Source organism: Chelonia mydas, chromosome 10 (genome assembly GCF_015237465.2).
Source record: "Chelonia mydas isolate rCheMyd1 chromosome 10, rCheMyd1.pri.v2, whole genome shotgun sequence".
Classification (NCBI taxonomy): Eukaryota; Metazoa; Chordata; order Testudines; family Cheloniidae; genus Chelonia; species Chelonia mydas.
In genome coordinates this window covers 9,765,879-9,792,905 of record NC_051250.2, presented here as the reverse complement: position 1 = coordinate 9,792,905, position 27,027 = coordinate 9,765,879, and the positions used below count along the sequence as shown (strand labels likewise).

At 49.1% G+C, this 27,027-nt stretch overlaps 2 protein-coding genes across 6 annotated transcripts in view; both read right to left on the bottom strand.

Moving 5' to 3' along the window:
* Positions 1-3,666, bottom strand: part of RADIL (Rap associating with DIL domain) — a 73,039-nt gene extending 69,373 nt beyond the window's left edge. Inside the window, exon 1 of one of the 3 annotated variants that reach the window (XM_037910687.2) lies at positions 3,516-3,666. The gene's annotated coding sequence lies outside the window, so the exon portion shown is untranslated. The remainder of the gene's footprint in view (positions 1-3,515) is intronic. The other 2 variants (XM_043524546.1, XM_043524547.1) reach the window with 2 other exon arrangements.
* A 4,601-nt stretch (positions 3,667-8,267) lies between these two features.
* The window catches only part of MMD2 (monocyte to macrophage differentiation associated 2), a 54,911-nt gene continuing 36,151 nt past the window's right edge, over positions 8,268-27,027 (bottom strand). For 2 of the 3 annotated variants that reach the window (XM_037911512.2, XM_037911513.2), the window contains exons 3-7: positions 24,295-24,455; positions 21,813-21,887; positions 20,501-20,602; positions 17,791-17,860; positions 8,268-17,343 (exon numbers count right to left, since the gene is read on the bottom strand). In XM_037911512.2, the coding sequence (XP_037767440.1) occupies positions 17,140-17,343; positions 17,791-17,860; positions 20,501-20,602; positions 21,813-21,887; positions 24,295-24,455 (612 nt within the window). In that variant the 3' untranslated portion in view covers positions 8,268-17,139. The remainder of the gene's footprint in view (positions 17,344-17,790; positions 17,861-20,500; positions 20,603-21,812; positions 21,888-24,294; positions 24,456-27,027) is intronic. The other variant, XR_006284405.1, reaches the window with a different exon arrangement.

Genomic DNA, 27,027 nt, shown 5'->3' with positions numbered 1-27,027 from the left:
TTCAGCTTCAGTCATTGGTTCTTGTTATTAACCTTTTCTTGTTATGCCTTTTTCTATTTGAATAGAAAACTCTTTCGTATCCCGTATTTTCTTCACAAGAAGGTACATGTACACTGCAATCAAGTCATCTTTCAATCTTCTTTTTGACAAAATGACCAGATTGAGCTCTTCCAGTCTCTCACCGTAAAGCATTTTCTTCAGCTTCTGAATCATTTTTATGTTTTTTTCCCCTGCATTCGCTCCAATTTTTCAACACCCTTTTTAAAACGCAACAGCAGAACTGTACACAGTATTCCAGTACTGGTCTCACCAAGGCTGTGTACAGAGTTAAAACCCACTCCTGACTTCTACTCACTACTTTATACATCCAAGGATCGCATTAACCATTTGTGCCACAGCATCGCAGAGAGCTCACACTCAGTTGCCTGTCTACAGACCCCTAAACCCTTTTCAGAGTCACTGCCTTCCAGACTACAGTCTCCCATTCTGGAGGTGTTGCCTGCCTTCCTTGTTCCTACATGTATAACTCTGCATTTGGCTATATTAAAACGTACTTTACTTGAATGGGCCCAGTTTACCAAGCAATCCAGATTGTTCTGTAGGCCTGCCCGGTCATTTCTCTTTGCCAATCTTTGTCTTAGCTGCAAATTTTATAAGCCGTGATTTTATATTTATTTCCAGATCACTGATGCAAGTACTGGCTAGCATCAAGCCTAGTACTGTACTGAAGGGGCTGCAAAACCCCTCTAGAAATACAATGATGATCCCCTCCTGACAACTACTTTTCAAAAGCTGTCAGTTAGCCAGTTCTTAATCCATTTAATGTGTGCTTTATTGACGCTACAGAGTGCTAATTTGTTATCTCAGTATGTTGTGCAATACTAAGTCAAATGCCTTACAAAAATGTAAGTATATTACATCTATGCAGTTATCTTTATCAACCAAACTTGTCATCTCCTCAAAGAATGAAGGTTTATTTGACAAGATCTATCTTCCATGAAACAATGTTGACTGGCATTAATTATATTCCTATCATTTAATTCTTTATCAACTGCAACCCATATCAGCTTTGCCATTATTTTGCCTGGGTCTGATGTCCGACTGATCAGTCTACAGTTACCTGGGTCATTCCGCTTGCCCTTTTTGAATATTGGCACATTAGCACTCTTCCAGCCTTCTTGAATTTCCCCCGTGTTTATCCCAGAGCATGCAGGTTACACACAATAATGCGAAGGTGGCTGTGCTGGCCTATTGCACATGCATGTGTGCTGCTTATTTCAGATTTAACTGTCCAAGAAATACAACCAGTGAGGCTATTTATCTCAGGTCCCTATTTGCAGAATTTCCTTTCTTAAATGGAAACCAGAGTCGCAGCCTCAGGCAGAGAGCAGCACAGACACTGTGGGCGGATTGAGGGCTGGCTCCGACACTACAATGTGGAACAAATTATAACTCCAAAGGCAAAGGAAATGAGAAGATTGTGGACCCAGAGATTTAGACTTACATCCCTTGACTATTAAATCCTGACCCTCTGCGGATCCAAGCCCAACGTAAAGTGAGCTTAGGCAGACCGTTTGCTTTGGTGAGGTGTCCCCTGGCCTCACCTTCACCTTGTATAATAGGGATGGGAGTGAAATTGAAGAAAATAAAAATCATCACTCAAACTGACTCTGTGATTAACTTCCAGTAGGGTGAGGGATTTTGAGCCTATGGTGGCAAGTGGGAAAGCTGAGTCAAATAAGAAAGGTTGGACTAGTTGGTTGTTTCTCCAATCAGATGTCAGATGGAAAATTCTTTTGCTTATTCAGAATAAGGGAACATTTAGTACGGCAATAAAGATTTGAAGAGAAAACAGGAAGACTCACAGGTTTGAGACTCAGCTGCCAGTTCCTAACTGGAAGATTTCACATTCAGGGCACAGGGACTGCAGAGACACCTCTGGAAATGCCTCTGTAGTGAGGAAAGCAGCCCCCTCCTCTCTCCAGAGTGTTACTATCAAGTCTGTCATTTAGAGACTGATAGTTAATCAATTGTTTTGCATCTGTCATATTTAGGGCCTGATCCAGCTCCCAGTGAAGTGAACAGGAGTCTTGCCACCGACTTCAGCCAAAGTTGGATTGGGCATTAAACTCCTCAAAGCATTATTAATAATTACTAATTTGTATTTCAGCAGCACCTAGGCATCCGAGGCATGGGCAACTGCCTCACTGTGCTAGGCGCTGTAAAACCACAGAACAAAATGATGGTTCCTTGCCCACGTCTCACTACAAGTTTGTCAACTGCTACCTCCAGCCAGGGCACTACTTGAACAGATGATAAAAATCGGGGGCCTGATCCTACAAATTGCAGAGCATGTTCTACTCCGGCTGAAGTCAATAGGGGTCTTAATATGAATCTTTTAAAAAGGAGTTTTGCTCAGGCCCATATACGCACTGTCCCTGCAGTAATGCCCATGTACAAATGACAACCCTGTGTACTGTATGCCAGAACTGGATTTTAAAGTGTGTGTGTTTGCTTTCTGCTCACTTTCACGCTCAGTGGACTGTCTAATGAGGAGTTCTTAATTATCACTGGAAAAATTATGAACTGATCCTGCACAGCGCTGGAAGTAAGCAATCCCAGAGCAACTGACTAACTCCCCTGCATTTTCTTCATGATTTACTGAAGTTACTTAAACTGGGACAGAAATTGCTCCGCTCCCCCCGGGAGCAATTGTGTTGCAAACATTTTCCTGCTAAAGCCAGACATTCTGGGATGGGCGAGACCCTGAAAGTGGGTGAAATGGGTTGTTTGGCGGGGGAGTGGAAAAGCAGCAGGATTCCCCCACCAGACCATCAGGTTTGCTTCTTTACAGGCTGGTGTTATTTGCAAGGCAGCAGGGCAGGTTTGGTCTCCAAGGCAACCAGACAAGCCTCAACTCTGGCTCTCTGGCTTCACTTTCTAAGGGAAGGAAAACAAATATCCCAGGGCTAGCAGAGTTCTGGGGCCAGCCTCCCTGCCTTCGCGGTGCCGGCTCTGTGCGGGTTCGCTGGGACCCTTCTCAGGAAGGGCGGATCGCTGCAACCCAGTGGGCTGCTCCTTTCTTCCACATTGTCTCTGTCGGTCCGGCTGCCCGTCCCGATGCCTGCGTGTCTCCTTGGCTCGCTCTGGCTGCTTGTCGGTGTCTCGCTCAGCGGGTGTTTGCGTCTCTCTCGCTGCCTGTCAGCCTCTCCAGGGTCCGTGTGCCAGGCTGCCTCGCAAGCGTGTGTGTGCCCGCATGTCTGTCTGTCTGTCTCTCGCTGGTTGCTCGCCCCCAGCCCTAGGGGAGCCCTGCTGCCAGCCGCCCCCGGGGGGTGGGGGGTCTCCTGTCTCCCTCGCCCCCCTTTTTCGGTCTCTGGCTCCTCAACTTGAAGCCACTTTAATGGGTCCCCCCCAGCTCAGCCTGCCCCAGGCTCTCCCTTGCCCCTGCCCCGGGCTGGCCCCTGCCCTTGCCCGGGGCACTCTGCAGGCTCCGCGCCCCCCGAATCGTTACTCACCGTCCCTGGCCGGGGGTCTCGTCGGGCGCCTCTTCGCCGCCGCGGCTCCCCGCCCCGGCCAGCCCGGCTGCAGAGGGCAGGAGCCGGCGCTAGCCGAGCCCCGCCGAGCCCGGAGCGCTCACGTCCCGCCAGCCGGGGCGGAGATGGCCGTGGAGAGGAGGCGGCTCCGCGGCTCCAGGGCGCCACCTTCGGGATCCTCAGCGCCACGGGCCGGAGGGCCGCGGGGCGAGCTCGGCGGGTCCCGAGGGCACGGGCCCAGCGCTAGGCATGGCCCGGGTATCGAACCGGCCCCTCTGTCAGACCCGCGCGGGGAAGGTGCAAAACAGGCACCGAGCAGCCGCCTAGCCCGAGCCTGCGGGTCTCCTGTACAGCTGCCGCCTTCCCCGCCAGAGGTGGATGCACGTCAGTGGTGGGTAACTGATCCCTTCTGCATCTCTCACCTGCTTCCTGGGTTCTTGTGAGAGATACTATGCATTTGGATCAGGGCCCAAGTATTGGCCATTAGTTGTCCTGCAAACAAATGACAAAAAGGTGGCCCTGCCCAAAGAGTTTACACTATACCACTTATTATCAAGAGCTCTGTGATCCTCGGGTGGCAGACACCATAAGAGAGGAAATATTATTGTGAATTGTTATTTCCCCCGGGGGCTGAAAACGTGCTCGGAGCTGTACAAAACATAAACATTATTGTCCTCAGCAGTGGCCATCTAAATGGCCTGGCAGCTGCCACGTCCCTTCCCCTTTGTATTGTGGTCACGCCTATAGGCTCTAACTAAGATCAGGCCCCCTTGAGCAAACACCTCACATAGCAAGAGATAGTCCCTGCCCCATAAAGTTCACAATCTAAATAGACAAAGATAGACAAAGGGTGGGAGGGAAATAAGGCCTTGTCTATATTGCACTGGTTTAGTTGAACTGATTAGGTTAAATGGATTTCATTGAACTAGTGCAAGCTCAGTTTGGATACTCTAAGTTTGGTATAAAAGTGGCCTATTTCAGATAGTTTGTTAAGGTAAGTCAATCACTAAATCAATAACCTATTCTTAACTAAATGACTCATTTCTGCCTTTGAAAATCTCCCCCTTAATTGGCTTTTGAACAGCTGCTCTGGATAAAGTGGTCTTAATGAAGATAGGCATAAGGGGAGGGGGCTAGAAAGACTCCCTCCAAATCAAATAGTTTTCTGTCTCTAAGCCACTCTAACCCACAAGGGTTTGCTTTGTGGGGAAGTCCCCCCCAAAATGTAAAGGGGTGGCAGAGACTGTGTTGCTTCTGGTATATTGCAACCAAACCACCCAGTGCGCTGCGGCCCAAGATCTGGAATACAATGTGGAAGAAATGAAATATGATAATGCAGGAATCTGTAAACATCATGAGATTAGTTTCTGTATCCTAATTTTCTTTGCCTTCGGTCCCATGATTCAGCATTCCTGGTGTCGTTAACTTACAATAACCAAAGTGTGAGGAGACTAGACTTGTGTGGGATGGAGGGAGATATGGTTCTGGAAATGAGGGCATCTGTGGACAGCTGTGAGAAGTGAGCAAAGCCGGGTGGGTAGATCTCCCCACCCACCCATCTCCTTTTGGGATGAATCCCCACCAGGACAAGGAGATAAAGTGGATAGGAGGAAGTACTTCTTAGCATACGCACAATGTGCCTCAGGTGGCCCGTGACCAGGATTCATCACCAAATTTGGTCCACTGGCTGGATCGTTAGCTTCCCCGGCTTGGGCCAGGTGCTGATGGGGAGTGCGATATGAACGTTGATCCAGGCCCCCTGAGGACGTACTGACACACCTGTTTGGAGCTTGGATTTCTAAGCACACTTGTTATAGGCAGTGTGATGCTGAAGACCAGAAGTGCAAAAAGGTATGGAGAAAATGAATAGGGAATTCTTATTTTACCCTTTCATATATCACAAGAACTAGGCGTCACCTGATTAAATGAATAGGCAGCTGGTTTAAAACAAACATAAGGAAGTACTTCTTCACACAACACACTGCCAACCTGTGGAACTTGTTGCTGTGGGTGTTGTGAAGGCTAAAAGTATAACTGAGTTGAAAAAAAGAATGAGATAAGTTCATGGAGGATAGGTCCATCAACGGCTATTAGCCAGGATTGGCAGGACACAAGCCCATGCTCCAGATGTCCCTCATCCTCCAACTGCCAGAAGCTGGGACTGGGCAAAAGGAGGGATCACTCAAAATTGCCCTGTTCTGTTCATTCCCTCTGAAGCACCTGGCATCGGCCACTGTCAGAAGACAGGATCCTGGACTAGATGGACCATTGGCCTGACCCAGTATGGCCATTCTTATGACCACTGCCGAGAGCCATCAAGACTGCGATCTAGGGCCATCAATTAATGGTTCATCTCCATGGAACAAAGGCCTTTCTACATAGGAGCTTGCAAGGGAGAGGAACAAACATGACTGGCTGGACTGGGAGTGTGAACACATGGCTCTTTGCAAGGGGTCCTGACCACTGGCACACATAAGAAGGCAGTACAGGAAAGACTTTGCCCCGCCTGAAGTTCTGACAAACTACACTCTCACTGAAGTGGGGAGCTCAGCAGGAGGGAGAATGTCTCTCAGGACTTTGGTTATTTTCAATTATCTGCAACCTGAGTGCTTTTAATGGCAAAGTCACTGTGGTTAAGAAATTTCTTCACTAAGCCTGTGTTCTTTGCTTGCTTGCCAGGGTTTCTCTTAAGGAATTAAATGAGTGTCCACCCCCTGGGCAGAGCTCTGAGGGAGTGTGTGAGACTGGGAGGACTCAGAAGGTCTCAGACACTGGTTTGGGGGTCTAGGAAGTTCGTGTCCAGTGTCCCAAGGAAGGGTGCAAGATAAGAGGACTGGGCCCAGGTGTCTGCCTAGCATTCCAGAGCTAGAAACAGTGATGAAACGACCCGGATCCAGCAGACTCAGAATGATATGGGACCAAGCAATTGGGTCCACTTGCACAGACTGGTGACCATACAGAGGGGTACTGGGCCAGTTTATAACTAAAGCTGGTAAGGAAATATGCTCAGTTATTACAGTGCATCCTTATCACTCATACCACTAGAATGCCCACGCACCTCTCAACACAAACAGCCACACATGTCCCAGCGTCGCTGCAAGAGAGATGAGGGATGCAGTTAACAGATCAAACTGCATGGCCCAAGCACTCCAGCAGGGGGAAGCCAATCTGCGTGCGTCAGAAGAACTCTGAATGAATTTCTGAGCTAGAATGAGATTCCGATGAAGTGAGCTGTAGCTCACGAAAGCTCATGCTCAAATAAATTGGTTAGTCTCTAAGGTGCCACAAGTCCTCCTTTTCTTTTTGCGAATACAGACTAACACAGCTGTTACTCTGAAACATTTCGATCTCAGTTACTCTGGTGTAAATCCAGAATGATGCGAGTCAAAGGAATCACTGAGGAGTTACACCAGTGTAACTGACCTCTGTCAGACTCTGGCCTCTCATGCAAGCTGATAGCATTTTCAGGTAACAAGTATGCAAAGCTGGGGAAGTGAGAAGCCAGAATGGCTGAGGAGTGTAATTGGTATATAGGTCCCAGCAGCTCATCATCAGAATCCATTCATAGCATGCTGCTGATCTGTGTATTGACTCACAAAGAGACGTTGTAGGTGCAGTTAGAAACTAGGAGCCGAATCCTGCTCCCACCTAAGTCACTAGGATCTTGTGTCTCCTGTGTTGAATCCCATACCGTCTGATCGTTACTGGCTCTGAGGCTCCCTTTACAGATCACACTTGGTTTCCTGCTTTCATCATGTCACCAGCCTCTGCTGAGTTCCACCCACTACATTTGACACAAGTGAAAGGAGGAAGACTAAAAATAACAGGCCAGAGGTGGCAACAAGGTGTTTGGAAATGAAGCCACTGTGGGGCTTTCTTTCTTTTCTTAAGGGGAACCTCTCCTGGATTCACCCAACGGCCTGAAAACCCTCCATCCAGAGCTTCTCGGGGAAAAGCTGCAAGCTGAGACGTTGTAGGTGGATGTCTCTGTAAACCACTGGAACAAGTCAGCAAAAAAGACAGGAACAACCATCAAATTCTTTTCTTCCAGGGAAATGTCCCCTCTTGGAGATCAATCCAGGCCCATAACCTTGGTGGGGAGCCCAAGCTCTCCAGCAGCATTCTTCTTCTCACTAGAATCTCCCCCGCCCCCGGCAATTTATAGTCCTTCTCTCATGCTAAAAACTGACATTAAATTAACCCCTTGTTTCCCAGAGACCAGATAGCATGTCCGCCCCCATCAGACCCTCTTACAGTGAAACCATTTCCCAACCCACCACCCACTGACCTGCTTTGCTCTAAGCCATCATTCACTACACATGGAAATACCATGTATGCACTGGGACCCTTTGGCACTCTTGTTCCATTCACAGCAAATGGAGCCTCATTGTCACTGAGTTCTCCATGTGCAGCTCATCGCAGGATCAGCTCTTAAGTGTCTTTCACTGCCTATCACCCTGGCTAGTCTTTATTTGCTTTGGACTATATTCTATAATCAGTCGTGTACCGAAACAGAATACGACTTAATGCTGGCCAAACAACAATGTCACATTGGACTGGTGATTATGCTACATCTTGGCTTGTCAATTCTCCTCTCCTCATTTCTCAGTGATCCTATTTTGGGAGAGTAGGAAATCAGATCGGTGGATGTGGTTTTGTTGTTGGTTTGTTTAAGATCCTCCAAGAAAACTCATTTGGACTTAAGAAACACCCTGGAGAAAAAGCAGGCACAAATGAGGTATCTTGAGTCTTTATTTAAATCCTACTCCACAAGAAATGTTCTCTAGCATTATCATTATATTTTTTATTAAATACTGTGTTAAATATAAAATACTCATTCACAAGAGTGGATGGCATAAAATACAAGACACTAAAAAAAATCACTCTACAAGTCTCATTCACAGACATCCGAAATGTTACAAGTCATTAAAAGTTAGTATCAAAGGTTATGACAATCAGATAATCCCTGGTTATACAATAGAAAGGATTTATAAAGCACAAGAAGATCTGGAAGTTGACTTTAATGGAGACTCCTGCTCGGCAAATCCTGGACTGTGTGAATGAGATCTGAAGCTGGAGCAGATATTCGGAGGCACAATGGGAGTTAGGCTTTCACCTCCCATTGACAAGCCATGGGAACTGGGCAAACAACTCTCATTTCTGCCTTTGAAAATCTTCCCCTTGATTTGGCTTTAAGCAGGAGCTCTGGCTAAAGTGGTCTTAGTGAAGATGGGCATATGGGGGGGCTAGAAAGACTCCCTCCAAATCAAATAGTTTGTTGTCTCTAAGCCACTCTAACCCACAAGGGTTTGCTTTGTGGGGAAGTCCTCTCCAAAATGTAAAGGGGTGGCAGAGACGGTGTCTGGTCTGGTGTATTGCAACCAAACCTCTCAATGTGGTCCAGCGCAAGATCTGGGATACAACGTGGAAGAAATGAAATTTGATAGTGCAGGAATCTGTAAACAGCATGTGATGAGTTTCTATATCCTAATTTTCTGTGCCTTCGGTCACATGATTCAGCATTCCTGGTGTCGTTAACTTACAATAACCAAAGTGCTAGGAGACCAGGCCTGTGTGGGATGGAGGGAGATATGGTTCTGGACAAGAGGGCATCTGTGGAGAGCTGTGAGAAGAAAGCAAAGCCAGGTGAGTAGATCTACCCAGCCACCCACCCACCTCCTATAGGGATGAATCCCCACCAGGACCAGGAGATAAAGTGGAGTGTTTTGCATAGGAGGTGGGGGGCTAGGCAGGAGGAATTGCTGCCGCACCTGTTTGGACCTTGGATTTCTGAGCACACTTGTTATAGGCAGTGTGACGATTAAGACCAGAAGTGCAAAAATAAAGACAGCAGGTACTAAAGGAGCAGAACCATTTCTCAATTTCTGCTCCCAGCCATGGTCATCTTTTCCTTTGTTTATTTTACTGCTTCTTCTATGGCAGTTGCAAATTTTGGTGCCTCATTGGTCGCTTTGTGGCCTTTGTTATGACAAGACATTTGCCCAGCAGAGGAAATCAGCTTTGAGGTTCTCTACCATACACCTCTGTCCTATGGAACCCTGTCCCTGTGACAGTGAGTTAATGAAAGTGAAGTAGGAATGTAGCTGTAGGCTGGAGCTGCTCTCATTCTGATGTGACCCGGAGACTCAGATCTAACTCTGTTAAGCAGCCATCTGGTTCAAAGTGAAGTGGGTCTTTTTCGGGAGCAAGAACGTAGCACTTGTGCAGCACTGGGCAATCTCAAAGTGCTTTACAAACTTCAGTTCATCAGCCCCGTGAGGTAGGTCAGTATCATTATCCCCATCTGACAGATAGGGACACTGAGGCACAGAATGTTTAAGTGACTTGCCTCAGGTCAACCAGCAAGTCAGTGGCAGAGGTGGGGATAGAACCCAGGAAGTCCTGCCTCCCAGTTCTGTGTTCAGGCCACACCTCCTTCTATCATAACCAGGAAATGGCCCCAAACAGCCAGCTGTTCACTTTACATGGGTTTATTTTCCTTACCAGCTGGTAAGGATTAAAAGCAGCCACAGGGTAAGAACCATGGAAGCAGGGGAAGGGGCACAGAAAGGCGCAGAGAGGAAACAGCCATACAGATTCCTATTTCAAACCCCCTTCTGAGACAAGATGGACTCGACCCAGGGCATTTCAACCGCCCCCCACCCCCCAAAGTCTGGGTCTCGGGCTCTGGATTGGGCCCCTCTCTTCTACTGAGGCTATTTGACATTTAGATCTGTTTTGGAAAAGGGGGGGGCCACTTGTACATTGCCACAGAGAGCTGCTATGGAGAGTTCAGGCAGAGGGGATAGTAACTCGAGCTACACCTCCCACCTCTTAACCACTGGAAACATCCCCTTTCTCCAGTGAGATGGTCCCGTGACCAACAGCCCACCCAGCTGCCTCTCCAGCTCCCTGGGGGCGATGCACGGTGGAACCAATTTCTCTGCCTGAGGTTTCCTTCAGTTCCTAAACACTTGGGAGTTTGGCAGTGGAATAGCTGCTTGACGGTAAGGGGTCAAATTCCGCTCTCTTAACCCCAGTGCAGCCCTGTTGATGTCAATGGAATTAAACCAGTGCGACTGGGAGCGACTTTGGCTCATTGTTTCCTTGGAGCGGTCTCTTTCCCCCAGTGGGTAGGGCACTTGGATTCGCTCAGGTTTCTTGGGTTGTTGGAATCTGTCTGTGGCTACTAAGATACTTTAAGTGTTACCCGATTCCCTCCCCTAATAACATCCCCTGTCCCTTGCATTCTCAGTCCAACCTCAGTGTGGCAGAACAGTGGTGGCTGACAGTGGGCTGCAGCAGGACCCACCCATAGGTGCTGGAATTAGTGGTGGTGCTGCCACACGCCCCGGCTTGAAGTGGTTTCCATCATATACAGGTTTTACAGTTTGGTTCAATGGCTCTCAGCACCCCCGCGATACAGATTGTTCCAGCCCCCCAGACCCACCTCTGCACTGGGGGAGTCACATGCTCACTGCCTCCCCTGCATCTGCCTGACTCCAACTCCACCCAGCCTGATTGCTTTGTGACTCCCCTACCCGGAAGAGGAGAGGGACTTGGGCAGCCCCATAGGCCTTGCTTGGACATCTAGGAACACAGGGCTTTTCCCCTCTGGACATGCGATAGGATAGAGCTTCTGCACCTGCAGAGTCCAGGCAGCTTAGCTAAGAGGCTGTACAAGACCGAGGAAAGCCATACGCACAAATATGTATGCACTCACACAAGCAACGTGGGAAAGAGAGCATTGGTGCCCTAACCAATGGACGTGTGAATACAGGCAGGGTAGCTCCTGGTTGGGACATGTTTATCCAGCAATGCCACTTGCATATTTTCCTTATCAAAGCATAAACCTCTTGAACAAGAAACTTACAAGTGAGACTCTAGCCAGCATTTCAAGAGGGGCAAATTTAACCAGGCACTTTCTAAACCTCTCTTTGGGGAATGACAATACACAGCCCGGCTTGTCCATTAGGGCCCAATCCTCAGCTCCCATTCAGGTCAATGAGCGTTGAGGGCACTCAGCACCCACAGCGTCAGGTCCTTGAGAGTGCGTGGGATGGGGAACAGTGGCCGCACTCCTACAAAACATCCCAAATCTTGTCAAACAAATGATGCTACAGTTCCAATTAACCCAGGGGATTAGCAAGGAAATCAGTCAGTTCAGAAGCTTTCCGGGTCTGCCTATGAATTTGAGGGTAGGGCTAAAAGGGGAGGCATTCTTTCAGGCAATATCCCTTATGGGGAAAGAGTGACATGTTAATACACAAGGCCACATGTTGGTCCCCTTCTTGTGCAAATGCAAATTGGCACTTGCAAATAGGGTGACTGTGCGCTTAAGACAGTTTTGCACCCTCTACTGGGTGTGCATACAAATTCTCCATGCCAGTTTGGCCCACAGCGACAATAAGGATTGCATCGTCCTTTGGAAGAGGGGTCACATTTGATTTATCTGAGCTTTGCTGAGTTGCAATGCTTCTTCCGCAACACAATCATACAGTGCACGTCTATATTGCCTGCATCCAAGGATCTCACAGTGCTTTCCAACAACCCTGCATATCAGGTAAATATCATCCTAGTTTTACAGATGGACAAACTGAGGCATAAAGAGATTAAGTGACTTGCCCAAGGTCATACAGTGTGTCAGTGACAGAGATGTGTGTAGACCCCAGGAGTCCTGACTCCCAGTCCCTTTGGTAACTACAAGACAACAGTGCCTCTGTTCTGAATGTGTCAAATTTATCTCCTGTGGAGAAAAATACCCTGACACTGGCAGTAGGATCAGCTTGGATGCAGAGGCACTTGAGTCAAGCAGACCCGACTGGAGGCCTGTCTCCAGCAAAGGCTTGACAGAGACGGCTCATGGGGATCTGGGTTGGACTCTGAGCTGCTGGCAGCTCAGGTGAACTGAGGAAGGAGACCTGCTGCTCCTTTAGGCTGGAGAAGGAAGGTTTTAGCTGTTATCAGTGTCACTGATCTGCAAGCTCAAGACCCACGGGGTATGTCTACGCTGCAGCTAGGAGCGAGCTTCCCAGCCCGGGTAGACAGACTCACGCTAGCTCTGTTCTAGCTCGCATGCTAAAAATATGCTTGCAGCTCGGGAGTCAGGCAGGCCTAGAGTCAGGTGGCTAGCCCAAGCCACTGAGTGTGCTGCAACTTCCACCCGGATATGTTTAGTGTCAACAGAGCTAACACAAGTCAGTCTACCTGGGCAGAGGGTGCCTCTCCCAGCCACGCTGAAGACTTACCCACAGAGATCCAGAGTGCTCTCTCTGCAGGGTTAAAACCAGAGGCTAAGGCTGTTGTGCACTTCACATCAGAGGCCTGTCATGTTCAACTCTGTTATAGAGTCACTGGGCCAAGCCCATCCCTGGTGTATGTATCTCAAGTCAATGGAGATGCATTAGCGATTAATTTGGCTCACTGTCTCTCTTCCGAAGGGACCAGCAAAGAGTTGCCCAAGGAGTTAATGACCAGAGATGGAAATCTCTGCCCCAGGTTCCAGACGCTCACGTGGAGCCTGGGCTAGGGGTTCTGGAAATTCAGCTGTGAGGCCAGCAGGTAGGGAGCTGTGGAGTGAGGGTCTGAGATCTGCAGGCAGCACCAGCTCAATGCCAACTTCAATATTAATAATTAAAACTCAGAGCATGACTTTCACCCTGACCCTTTCTTTTAGATTAAGAGATTATTTCCACTCCAGAGCTTCCCAACAACAGATCAAGGAAACAGATCATGTCCATTTTATAAAGCAGAGGCCCACCCACTCACCTGTCCCATAATGAGGGTGGAATTGCAGTCAGATATTTACATGTGCAGTTACCTTATATTGCATGTATAGATCAAGGCCATAATCTCACTCACCCATAACAGTTCAGGAAGATAGAATACAGGAATAAAACAGCTTTCAATTCCTAATGATCCTGTATTAAAAACCCAATCCAAGCTGATGGCAGTTCACTCAAAAACTCACTACACAGTTGCTGGGAATAACAGTGATTGAGGGCATTTGAACCGTAAAAGCTCTGATATCTCCCATTGATGATCATTCTTTTGTACCCGCTGGAAGTCAGGTTAATGACTTGGGGTCAGAATCCTGCTGGGACACGGAACAAACAGCAGCAATCTGCAGACACTGACCAGAGAGAAAGGAAACAGAATGTACATTCTGCACATTCAGGGTGGTTCAAAGAACTGGGTAAAGAATCTGGCAAGCTCATCTGAACCCAGCGCAGATACAAAGGCATCTGATCGTCTGCAGAGTATCAACATTCACCCTGAGGGAGATCCTTAGCCTCAGTAGGCCCCTCATTCCTGGCTGACAACTGCCTCCCGACCACCCCTCTCCCTGCCATCCATTCCCACTACCATGTGCGTGTTTTATAAGGGGCCAGCACCAAGATATTGCAATGAATGGAGCTCTAGACATACAATACAATAGAGTTCCCTGACATGGAACTTCTTTAGTATAATCCTATTCAATAAATCTACCCAAAATGATGGCATCATTATGATCCATCTCCCCTCTCAACACACCCACTGCATGCTAAATGGAAGAGTCCATCACACATGGGTATTGGAGCGATAAAGATTTTGCTAAGAGTAACTACAAATCTAGGCTGCTGACAACCATCAAGAGAACGGAGCTAACCCCAGTTAAGCCTACCGACTGCATGCAGCACAAGGAGGACACACAAAACCCCTGAATCCCGATCCACATTTTCTGGATTATTCTAGCAGGTTTACATTTCTAGTTTGCAAAAAACCGATATTGAGTGAATCGTGATCCAGCCAGATGGAGGGGTCGATCCAGATTCACCCTTTTCCCTCTGCCGGGCAAAGGCACACAAGTGGCAAATGCTTTGAATGGGGATCTCGCTTTTGAACCACGGCTGGGGCTGAAGGTGGGGAGGCAAGCACAGTGCATCATGTATGAAATGTCTGAACGCCCATCTATAAGGAATGTACAGAGTTGTACGCTTAATACTGGCCTCGACGCAAGCTTTTCTAGTGCTCAGGGACTCTAGGGAGTCCTGGAATGGATTCAAGTTTCAGTCACATGTAAGGCTTTGTTGACCCTGGGCCCTCCAATCACAAAGTGCTTTTATGGATCACATCCTTTGCGAGCAAACCTGGACAGTGTCCGTTTCAAGCCCTGGGGCCCCAACTCAGTGCTGCCCCCTCATCCCCGTGTGGCCAGTTGAGGTATTGCACCTGCAGAGAACCCAGCAGATAAAAGAGATGGCTCCAACTGGAAGCTTATCAGTTCAGCTGGTCTTTGGATTGCAGAGTGCTGGTGAGGGCAGATGTGCTGCTGGAATAGCCATCTCCATAACCGGGGTGGGGGGGGTCACTCTGAGGCTTCCATAGCCGGTGGCGGGGGTCACTCTGAGCTAGCAGGGGCGATGGCTTGTTTGTTTTGTTACGTAAACTAAGACAGCAGCATTTGGGGACAGGGGCTGCCAGGAATTTTCAGTGATCTGATTAAACACTTAAAACAAACCTCAAATCCTGGGGAGAAAGTGCAGGGTTCCAGGCCTGCCCTGGCTCTGTTAGTGAAACTCCCTCCTATCTCCCTGCTGTAACTAAGGCCTGGGAACTAGGGTAAAAACTCAATCCCAGGGCATGGAGGCCAAATCCCTACCCCAGCCAAGAGACACCCTTGGAATTTGGGGTTTCCACTGAACTGATTCCTCAAGACCCCTGCCCCCAGGTTACCCCTTCACCAGACCCCTGTTTGCTGCATACCAAAGCCTTGGACAACACAGATTTTCCAAAGCGCTGAGCACCTGCAACCCTAGTAGAAGTCAACAGAAACTGCTGGTGCTTAGCCCACTGTCCTGGCATGCCGACCATGCACATGTTGACACCCCCTTAGTAACTAGAGGGTCTGTGGCGATAGAAGGGATCCTCACCCAGCAGCAGGAGGAGAGCAGAGAAGAATAGACACCTTGGCATATACAGAGCCTTTCTTAAGGATACAGAAGGAGTGGAGGGTCCTGCTGGAATCCGCTAAGGGTACATCTACACAGCAAAAAAACCCACAGCAGCAAGTCTCAGAGCCAGAGTCAACCGATGGGGGCTGGGGAGGCAGGGCTAAGAATAGCAGTGTAGATGCTTGAGCTGGGCCTGGGTTCTGAAACCCCGCAAGGCAGGAGAGCCTCAGAGCCTGGGCTCCAGCCCGCACTTAAATGTCCACACTGCTATGTTTAGCCCTGCAGCGTGAGCCCGAGTCAGTCGACCCAGGCTCTGAGACTTGTTGGCATGGGTCTCTTTGTGCTGCATAGACGTACGCACCGAAATCTCTGCATGGAAACAAGCGTGATGAAAGCCCTAGAATGGGAGTGGTTTCCTCTGGATACAGCTAAAGAGCTGTGCACAGGGATACAGGGTGTGAAACCTCCCCACTCTACAGAGACGAGATTTAAAACATCAATGGAAACAACTCTCCCTACAGAAACCTAGGAATGGCCAGCTCTGCTCCTTCTCTGGCAGACTGCGACACTGGCAGCTGTATTAAAAAAGGGAATTCAGCCCCAGTGCCTGTCGGTCCCCGGGCCAGAGTTGAACTTGGTCCTATCAATAGTAACTCATCCTAAGATGAGACAGGCTCCCCAGCTCCCTTCGCGTCCCACCTCCACACTTGGGATCCCAATCAGACCCCACACTAAGATTTTATCCTGCAGCTACAGACTGGCCAAACCCAGAACCTCTTTTCCAACCCCACTCTCTGCCTTCAGAACGCTGTGGGCCAGGGATCTTAACTGCCCCTGGTTAAACCAAGCTCAGGTTCACCTTGCTCATCTGCTGCTACAAGAGCCTGCTTTCCCCGAAATTAGTTGTACAGTGGGGGCAGAGGAAGCAGGGAGCTAGCCTGTTAAGGGGGAAAAACCCTCAAAAAGAGCCCCGTCAGATGACAGGCATGGTTGACTCTGGTGAGGTCTGACATCTCCTGCCTGCTCTCCTTTCTGGGCAGAATCAAGGAGCCTTGTTTAAGAAGTTGTCCCCTTAACTATCTGCTAGTGGAGGCTCGTTAGAGTGGGAAACAAACCCGGTATGTTATGCTCTTATCCTGGTGCTGTTCACTGGTGTTAAGTGTCCATTCCTCCTGTCCACCTTCATGTGTCACCAGCCTCCAGTGTCCCTCCTGGAGCTAACGGCTTCTATCTAAGGGTAGCCTCTCCCCTTGAAAGCAGCCAGACGGTCCAGCAGCCAGAAGTACAGAGGCTGGGCGCCTGCTGGTTTGGGGCTCTCATCCAGACGAGGGTTTTGCAGGTTTCGAGGTTGTTTGGGACCATGTGAACAAAACCTTAGCACAAAGACCATTGCCTCGGTCGGGCCAGTCCGCTCCGCCAACAACCCCATTAACTGTTCATTTTGTTTTGAAACGTTTGCCTAACAACCAAACACTATACAAGGTTAAAATCAGTTTAAAATAAACCTTTCGGGCTCTTCCGTCTGCATGAGACTGGCTGGATACAGACACCAGAGACTCCCTCCCATCAGGGGACCGAGCCCTGGGAATGGCTTTCTGGCAGGAAACAGAGCCAAGCTCCTTGGGAAATCTTCCCCCAAGTGCCGATTGGCGTGTCCCGTGTCCTTGGGGCTCCTATCTGGACGTCTTTGCCTTCAGCACTTCGGGCCAGTACAGGTACCGCCAAATGGCATAGTAGTGGATGCCCGCTCCGGTTGCCACGAAGAGGTGCCAGATGGCATGGGCAAAGGGGATGCGCCCGTCGCTCTTGAAGAACACCGTGCCCAGGCAGTAAAAAACCCCACCAGCCACCAGCTCCAAGAGGCCATCTCGGTTTGGCTGTTCGCAAACACAAGGAGAGATGAGGGTCAGCGGTGGGGATGCCACACTGACCCTACCGCAGTGCCCTCTCCTTCGGGCACAGCTGAGACAGAATAGCGGCAGCAACTGGAGTGAATTGGAGTGAGAGGGCAAACAGCCCCACTGGCGTGTCGCTCCCACGTCAGCCAGCAGGGATTTGGCCCAGTGTTTCACCTTTATATGGGACCGTTCCACCCAAAAGGAGTCTAAGCTCAGAGCCCAGATTAGGGAGCCTAGTTCCAAGGGCCACTTTGAGAGTCCAAATGCCCTGATGGAACCATGCAAGTTTGAGAAGTGGGCGCCATGTACAGTAAAACAGCAACCATTTAACGGCAGGGAGTCACACTAGACAAATCCTTCCAGCTGTGGCCCAGGCTCTTCAGAGGACAGGGAGCAGCGCATTGAGCCCTGGGCCAAGTCACTTACCATCGAAAGGATCACCAGGGCAGGGAAGACTCCCATGACAACATAGCACACCAGCTCCACTAGCTTGTACCTGTGACGGAGAAAGACAGACTCAGTGGTGGCAGGGCACCGAGGGAATCATTTAATCGAATGCTTTAAAACCCCAGCTTCCCTGCTCCGGGGAGGAGGCCCCATTATTAGTGCAATGAATCATTTCTATCGCACCGCACATGTCCGCTGCGTTTTACAGACCCAGAGCCCGCCCCACAGCGCCGGCCATCCAAACAGACAAGCAAGACCCAGGACAGATCTCAGGGGAGGCCAGGTGAGGGGATGACTGGTCAGGATCTGGAGAGGAAATCCCTAAGGAACGTGCTCACAAGCCAGGGTTCCCTGCATGTCTCCCTGTAAGCATTCTAGTGAAGGTGAACTGGCATTTTCCCATGTCACCTTTTCCCCTCACCAGTCCTGTATTCCCCTTTCCCACTCATCTGTACTGTTCCTCCCCCTCCCCTTGTTGGAACCGCCTTCTAGGCAGTGTTGGAATTGGCTCCGAGAGCTTGAGGATCCCAGGCCCCTGTCATGATGGTAGGGCAGGTTAAATGAGACTGAGCCCCCACTACCTGTCGCTCACTGTTTGTCCCCCAAGGAGGGGCTTTTCCCCTCAGAGCTCCCAGATAACCAAGCGGATGCATTGGACCATTGTTAGAGGTGCGTCTGTCTGAGCAGGTGCAATGTGTCCGGGTTGGTATCTGCCTGCGTGCAGAGTACGTACTTGTGGGAGTATCCTGACAGCTTCTGTATATTTCTGTTGACTCAGATACACCGTTTTTGTGTTATGGTGCAGCCTACTATGTGCTAGCTGAACAGCACAGAAGAAGGCCCAGTCCCTGCCCCAAAGAACGCACAAAGCAGGGCCCCGAGCCTGAACTGATCCTGTGTGAGCAAACCCCTGCACTCCTGCCAAGTCCCATTAAAGTTGGGTGAAGAATCAGTGCCTTGTATCTTACCATATGTATCATAAAATGTTGAATATGCAAAGTACATTCCATGGGGTACATTTTTGCCAGGCAGGTACTGGATAATGGTCCGGGGGGTTAGCTGGATAACGGTTATTTCAGGGGAAGGCTGTGCATTGCCCAGCCCTGCCTCCAGGAGCCCAGTGCCTGAGCTCTCTCTGTGACAGGGAAGAAGAATGATCTTGTGATTAAAACACAAGTCTGGGAGCCAGGAAGCCCGAGTGCTAAATCAGTCCCTACCACTGACTCACTGTATGACCTGAACCAGGTTACTTAACTCTTCTGGGCCACAGTCACCTTTTCTGCAAAACCACTATCCAAAATGCAGATGTATCTGGTTTAAGACATTCCATAGCCTCCAGCACCATGGTGTTGAAGTTCTACCTCACACAGGGTTGTCAGGCTAAGATCATGTGGGTTTATAGCAGCAGTTCTCAAACTATGGGGCAGGCTGCCCAAGGGAGGCTCGGGAATGTGTCAATGGCGGCATGAGCTGTGTGGTGTTGGGTTTTTTTAAGAGCTCTGGCTGTCAGCCCTGGGTGGCTGGGGGTCATGCAGAAGGGCCATGCATACCCAGCAGGCAGAGATAAAGGGGACAGCCAGAGCCCCATCACCCCAGGGCTGACAGCTGGAGCCCTGCCACCTGGGCTCTCCTCTCCCCTGCCTCAATTTCTCAGCAGTAGGTGGCCCAGGCTCAAGCTCTCCTTCTCCCCCGCACCCCAAACTGTCACTGGAGGCGGCAGGGCTCTGGCTGTCAGCTCTGGGGTGGCAATGGGGCACTAAGTCTGCTGTGATAAGTGATATTGACAAATATCACTTTTCACATGTTTCAGAGTAGCAGCCCTGTTAGTCTGTAGTCACAAAAGGAAAAGGAGTACTTGTGGCACCTTAGCGACTAACCAGTTTATTTGAGCATAAGCTTTTGTGAGCTACAGCTCACTTCATCGGATGCATTTTCACATGGCCTCCCTTACTTCTGCACTGCTGCGGGCATGGTTCAGCCTTCAGAGCTGGGCACCCAGCAGGCAGCCACTGCTCTCCGCTCTGCCTTCAGAGCTGGGTGGCGGTCTATGGATTTGTGTGTGTGCCGGGGGGAGGGCGTACATAACTACAGACACAAACAAGGGAGGCCCGGTCAAATAAATTTGAGAACGACTGGTTTACAGAGTGCATAGGATGGGTGGAGGGAGGCCCCATAGCAATGCAATGGCTCAGGAATATTCTAAGTGTAATACAGCAGTTCCCTTCCTGGCACTTTGTGCTGACCGTGCTGGGGGGCCCGGCCAGGGCACTGACGCTCTGCCTAGGGTTATGTGTGGTGCTCCGCAGGTACAGAAAAGGGCCCTGGCTCTACTAAGAACTCCCTCCGGCTGTGAGCTTGGAAGGAATATGCCACTTTTTGCTGTCTGCTGCCACCCAGTGGAAGAATTGTGTAACTGCAGCACACATCTTGATCAAGTTCCATGGCTGATTGAAAGCCAAACTATGGCATCTGGTGACTGGCCTGAGCGCCTGGTGGTGCAGACACTCATCACCCAAGGGGGAATGTGGGGAGGGGCTGTGGCTCAGGGAATGCACAGGGGACTGCTTTAGGGGATACTTGCCCCCTCGCTGCCCACTCACATTGAAAACAGGGTAGGGGGAGGAAGGGGAGGCTGTGCAGCCTCCTTGAACAACGGACAGACAGACCGGCAGAGGCTAGTCAAGCTCACCGCTCATGGAAGAAGAAAACATAGATGGTTCCGACAGATGCCATGATCCAGATGATCCAGCGCATGTGGGAGGCCCAGGGACCCAACTCCCGTAGGTTCAACCTGAAAAAAAACCCATAGAAACCGAAAGGTGAAAGAGTCATCAGGACTCAGAGAACAGCAGCTGGCCATGAGAAACCAACCCAGAGCCACAAGGGGAAGCAGCGGGTTTGAAATCTATGCTGAGAGGCAGTCACTGATGGATGCAGGGGTGGTGGGAGGAGAGAAAGCCTCCAAAAAAGAAAGGAAATTGAAACATACAGGAAGTTCGCATTGCTGGCACCCCAGCACTGCTGTGAGGAAGCTCTCTCTCATCCTTCTATTTCTAAAATTCTACAAGGCAGCAGAGACCCAGCAAAGCCAGAGCTCTGCCAGCCTGTCTTACAAATAAAGGCTATTTAAGGATAAATATGATATCCTGTTTCGGAATAATCACTAGTGCTGCTGAAGGAACAGCTTTCCTCACCTTATTCTGGGTAAAATCAGACTGTGATGGCCTGCTGCTTGTGCCGGAGGTGAGTGTGTGAAGCAAATGTACCCAGACTTTCTGCGGCAGAGTTCTGAGTGAGTCTAAGGTTGATGGGGGTACTGTGTGAGCCGTGGGTGGAGAGTGCTGTGACCTAGGAAAGCGTGGTCTAATAGACGGCGCATGGGACCAGCATTGTTGCCAACTCTTGTGATTTTATTCCTGAATCTATAACATTTCGTGTTCTTCTTAACGCCCCAGCTCCTGACGCCACGTGATTATGTGAGAATCTCGGCTTTCATTTAAAAAATAAGTAACTTTCTGGCGCTCTGGTTGTGGACGAACCTTGAAAACCACGAACCCTAAAGGCTCAAAAGGCCCATAAAAAGGCCTCACATTTATTATTTTTTAAAATCTCAGGATTCTCCAGGTCCTGACTCACGATTCTTGGGTTGGCAATGCCGAGACACCAGGAATTCCTGAGTGCTGGGCCAAATGCTTGCTGTCCAGCCTCAGGCAAGGCAAAGGGGCTAGACTTTTCAAACCTGGGTGTCCATATAGCTCCCTCAATCCAAACCTGGGCACCTAAATCAGCAGCCTGGTTTTTAGAGGCACTGAGCACGTACAGCCATGGACTTCGGACAGAGTGTAGCCAGGGCTAAAATGCAGGAGTGGGACTTTTGTTTCAAGATGGATTTTTATTTTTTTTTAAAATGTTTAATCGAGATGTAAAGTGTGATACTATTTTCTGGATTCCTTCTCCTCCACCCCAATAGAGACCAGCCAGCTATCATACAGTGAACTCACCAGGGGGCATAAGATGCTGCTATGAAGAAGTAGATCACCATCCGGTCAAACATATGCAGACAGTGCTCCACTGTTCTGGAGAGGGGACAGACAGACACACGCAGGGAGTTATAGCATGCGGACCCGGCCAGTGGGGAGCAAATGGATTTACTTGGGAAACTAAATAAATGCTAAGATGCAACATATTGATCAATGAGATGAATATAATGATTCTTAAAGACTTGATAGCACTGACGGGCACTAGATATGGTGCTGTGCAAAGCTTCTTCTGCCCCTCTGCACCTTGATGCTGACTGGCAGTACCCCTGTTCTGCTGCTAGCAGGAGTCTCCTGTCACCAGAGATCGCCAGTCAAGCCCAGTTCTCTGGATATTTTAAGTGGTCATAGGGGATCAGGTTGAATTGACTCTGCTATCAAGCAGCTACTGTGTGAGAGCCACTGCCCTCTACTGGAAAGAATCAGAACTGCTCAGCTGTGTGTCAGAGGCCCCAGGTGGCTAACCACTAACAGTTCTTGAGAAGTAGGGGCCTGTGGAAGATGAGGATCTGACATCGGGCCATTTCTGAGAGGGCACACGGTGTAGAACAGTGGCAAACAGAACTCTCAAATAGCTAAGGATTTATTATAACCGATGTCCTAAACTGGGCTAGAACTTAGGTCTCCAGAGGTTCGTGAATCATCTCAGTGTCTAATCCCTTCCCCAGCATACAATGAATATGGAAGATTTGGAAGATTTTTTTAATGTGGAAAATTGTGATTTTTTTTCAGTAAAAATTCAAATATAGAAATATTTTGTCTGAAAATCAAAATACTTTGATGTAGAAATTCTGCTGAGATGTGACATGGGGATTGTAATTTGGATACCTCTTGCTCTCATCCTTCTCTACAGGTCAGGTTCCCCAGTCAGACTACATCTCCCATGATGCACCATGATGTCTCCTCTTGGAGAGGAGAGACAGTACATCATGGGAACTGCTAGTCACAGTGCATCATGGGACCTTAGCCCATAGAGGAGAATGGGGACATCAGGCAACAGATCTGCAGCTGTCATGAGGCACCATAGCAGCATTTCTGAATTCAAATTTTTTGATTTTTGGCCAAAATATTTCGGTTTTGGGGCATCAGATTTTTCAATGAAAAAACAAAATTTTCCACGGAAGGAAGACACTTTTTGTGAACTATTTCATTTAGTTGAAAACCCAATTTCCCAATTGTCCAGCAGAAGGCAGTGGCTTGCACCCACACTAGCTAGGGGGTAGCAGAGCCAATAAACAGTTTGACAGGATCATAGACTCATAAATATTAAGGTCAAAAAGGGACCATTATGATCATCTAGTCTGACCTCCTGCACAATGCAGGCCACAGAATCTCACCCATCCGCTCCTACAATAAACCTCTCACCTGTGTCTGAACTATTGAAGTCTTCAAATCATGGGTTAAAGACTTCAAGGTGCAGAGAATCCTCCAGCAAGTGACCTGTGCCCCATGCTACAGAGGAAGGCAAAAAAAACCCAGGGCCTCTTCCAATCTGTCCTGGAGGAAAATTCCTTCCCGACCCCAAATATGGTGATCAGCTAAACCCTGAGCATATGGGCAAGATTCACCAGCCAGATACCCAGGAAAGAATTCTCTGTAGTAACTCAGATCCCACCCCATCTAACATTCCATCACAGGCCATTGGGCTTATTTACCATGAATAGTTAAAGATCAATTAATTGCCAAAATCATATTATCCCATCATACCATCTCCTCCATAAACTTATCGAGTTTAATCTTGAAGCCAGATAGGTCTTTTGCCCCCACTGCTTCCCTTGGAAGGCAATTCCAGAACTTCACTCCTCTGATGGTTAGAAACCTTCATCTAATTTCAAGTCTAAACTTCCCGATGGTCAGTTTATATCCATTTGTTCTTGTGTCCACATTGGTACTGAGCTTAAATAATTCCTCTCCCTCTCCGGTATTTATCCCTCTGATATATTTATAGAGAGCAATCATATCTCCCCTCAACCTTCTTTTGGTTAGGCTAAACAAGCCAAGCTCCTTGAGTCTCCTTTCATAAGACAGCTTTTCCATTCCTCGGATCATCCTAGTAGCCCTTCTCTGAACCTGTTCCAGTTTGAATTCATCCTTCTTAAACATGGGAGACCAGAACTGCACACAGTATTCCAGGTGAGGTCTCACCAGTGCCTTGTATAACGGTACTAACACCTCATTTTCAACTAGCCCAAATGACTATGTGTTCAGTAAAAGAGTGTGGGAAGGAGAGGGCGCACAGGTGCTGGCGCGATTAATGTAGAAGATTAATGGAAGTAGAAGCCCACACGAAGTGATGAGAAAAATACTGAGGGTGTGTGTATCATTTTTAGCTCTTTGTCCTGCCCATGGTGGTTCTAGTCACCTGGCTGTTTCTATCTCTGCCTTCACAACCCTTCTCTATTTGCCCCCAGAGAACAGGGCCTGTAGTGACAAATGGCTTTGCTACCTGAGGTGTCTCTTCTTCCAGGAGATGGTGTGAAAGATGGTGGAGACAGTGAAGAGGCCAGACAAGCCAAACCCATAGATCCATGCTGAGATGGTCTCCCAATGGTCATCTGAGAGGACGTAGAGGATGGAGCTGCCAAGGATGCTGGGGATGATCCAGAACTGGAAGGGAGAAGAACTCCATTGGCTGTCTCTGGCTCATTCATTTAGAGAAGGCCTTTATAGAATAACTATTCTATGGAATAACTATTATTCCTGATTTCCTTTCAGATGGTTCCTCATCTATGGATGAATCTGTCCAGCCCAGCTGAGGGACAGAGGCTGGGACAGGCACTGCTCTGTATTATTTACATGATTTCAGACCCCACTTGCCACGACCAGTCCCCAACACCCCCGCCAGAGAAGACTGTGAGCAGAGCCCCTTCCAAGGGTGGGGCTCAGGAAACTGTTGAGGTTAGAGTTGTGCAAGAAGCCCCCTCCCCATACGGGACAGAGGAGGCACAGTGCGGGGGCAGAAGGGGCTTAGGGCATTACATGTCAGAGGCAGCCTGCTCCCGCTGCCCCTTCTTTCTACTCTGACGTGCTTCGAGATCACAGATTTCCCTTCATTCCTTTTATTTTTCATTTTCCTCATTCCCACCAAGCAGGAAGAAGAGGATCCTGTTGTAAACCTAAGAAAAGAGGCTTCCTGCCCAATTTACCCCGGGGGTCTGGGAAGGGGGATAAATAACAGAATTTGCTTAGTCAAAACTGCTGAACAGTCTATACCTCAGCCAGTGCCCCTGTGAGGAACAGCACAACCACTAGGTCACCCACGGCCATACAAAATGCATGAGCTTCTAAGGTGCCGTCTAGGGCTTTCAAAAGGGGTGTTGGAAAAATGAAGCAATCTGATTGGCTCCTAGCTATGGCGTTATCACATGATAACCACACCGTTTGGTCCTCCATGGCCTAGTCACTTGGATGGTATCCATGAGCCTAACTGCTGACTAAGAAAGGGTTTCTCACAACGCTTTAGAGAAACAAGACCAATTGATATACCTGCCTAGGGCCCAAAGCTTCCCTAAGGTGTTCACATACTGCTTCCAGGGGACAGAGCATGGCCTAGCGGCTAAAGCCCAGAAGCTGCAGGGAGGGATTTAGCTCCTGACTCTGCTACTCAATCATAGAACTCAAACTTGGAGAAAGCTTCTCGGGTCACCCACCCTATCTCCCCATCAATGGAGGGCAGTTCCTTACATTGCCTGGTACTGCGCCCAGTATAGTTTTAACAATCCCATGCAATGGAGCTCCCACCACTTCTCTTGGAGAGATGACTCCACAGAGCTCAATCTCAAGGAGTTCTTCCTGATATTTAGCATCTGATAGTTGCTACCGAATGCACCGTCTGTAAGACACAACACAAAGCCAGCCATTGGAATGGAAACTGCCCAGAGCAAGGCTCTGTCTCCTTCATTTAACTCCTGAGAGAGCCCCAGAGAATAGGTGCATAGGGGAAGGTACCTGGAACAGGTGTCTTTAGGTTTCTTATTCTGATGCCACCTGCCATCTGTAGGCCCTTTTCTACACCTTATTAAAGGCCCTGATCCAACGGCCATCGAAGCCAACGGGAGTCTTCCCATTGGCTTCAACTGACTTTGGGTCAGGCTCTAATCTCCGAAAGGCAATGGGTTTTCAAAGTCGTGGGGAAGCATTCCCAAAAGGCAAGGGCTTCTTCACGAGGACGAAAAACCTTCCTCAGATCAGATGCTGCAATTGAGTCCAGCCCCTGCCTGATCCTAGCACCTCCAGAATTCTCCCGCAGCCAGTGGGAGATTGTCTTGACTCGGGGCTGTGGGATTGGGCCCATAAAGCAGGCGTGGCTTAAAAACAGACTTCCAGGCGTAGAAAAATAAAGACACTCAGCCTCCTGGCTGTGGGTTATCAGGTCACACCCCATCCCTCCGGTGCTGGGGACGCGAGGCCTCATGCCTCCCCATGCACCGGAGGTGAGATAGCCTCATGTTACATGCCACGCCCTGCCACATGTTATTGCCTTACTTACCTCACTCTCAGCCAATCAGATCCTTCCATTCCCCAACAATGCCAGGCCCTCTTATCTTGCCACAACGGCCATCTCCTGCTGTGAAAAAGGAATGTTCCATTTTCACGGAGACCGTAGGGGTGTCCAGCGTGAGCAGTTCTTAGCAAAACACTTTGGTTGTCTAACCAAATAACTTCACCATATGAAGCAAAATGGGTGGCAGAGAAAAAAAACCCCACCTTGATGTAGGCAGGGGTTAAAGCAAGGGGGTGGTCAGGGGAGTGGGTTTGCCCCACAGCTTCCCCTCTTCCTTGGCTGGCGGGATTAGAGCTCCCCATCCTGTTCCAATCTACTTTGATCACTGGATGCAGGGATGTATAAAGCCCTGTTACAAAAGTGTCTCAGATCCCCCATGATGTCAGCACTGCAGCCACAGCTCCTGCTTGCTGTCCTCTCATTCAAACTGCTTGCAAGATCTTAGAATCCTAGAAGCATAGGGCTGGAAGGGACCTCAAGAAGTCATCAAGTCCAGATCCCTGCGCTGAGGCAGGACCAAGTAAATCTAGACCATACCTGATAGGTGTATGTCCAACTTGCTCTTAAAAACTTCCAACAATGGGGATTCCACAACCTCCCTTGGAAGCCTATTCCAGAGTTTAACTACCCTTAGGATTAGAAAGTTTTTCCTAATATCTAACCTAAATCTCCCTT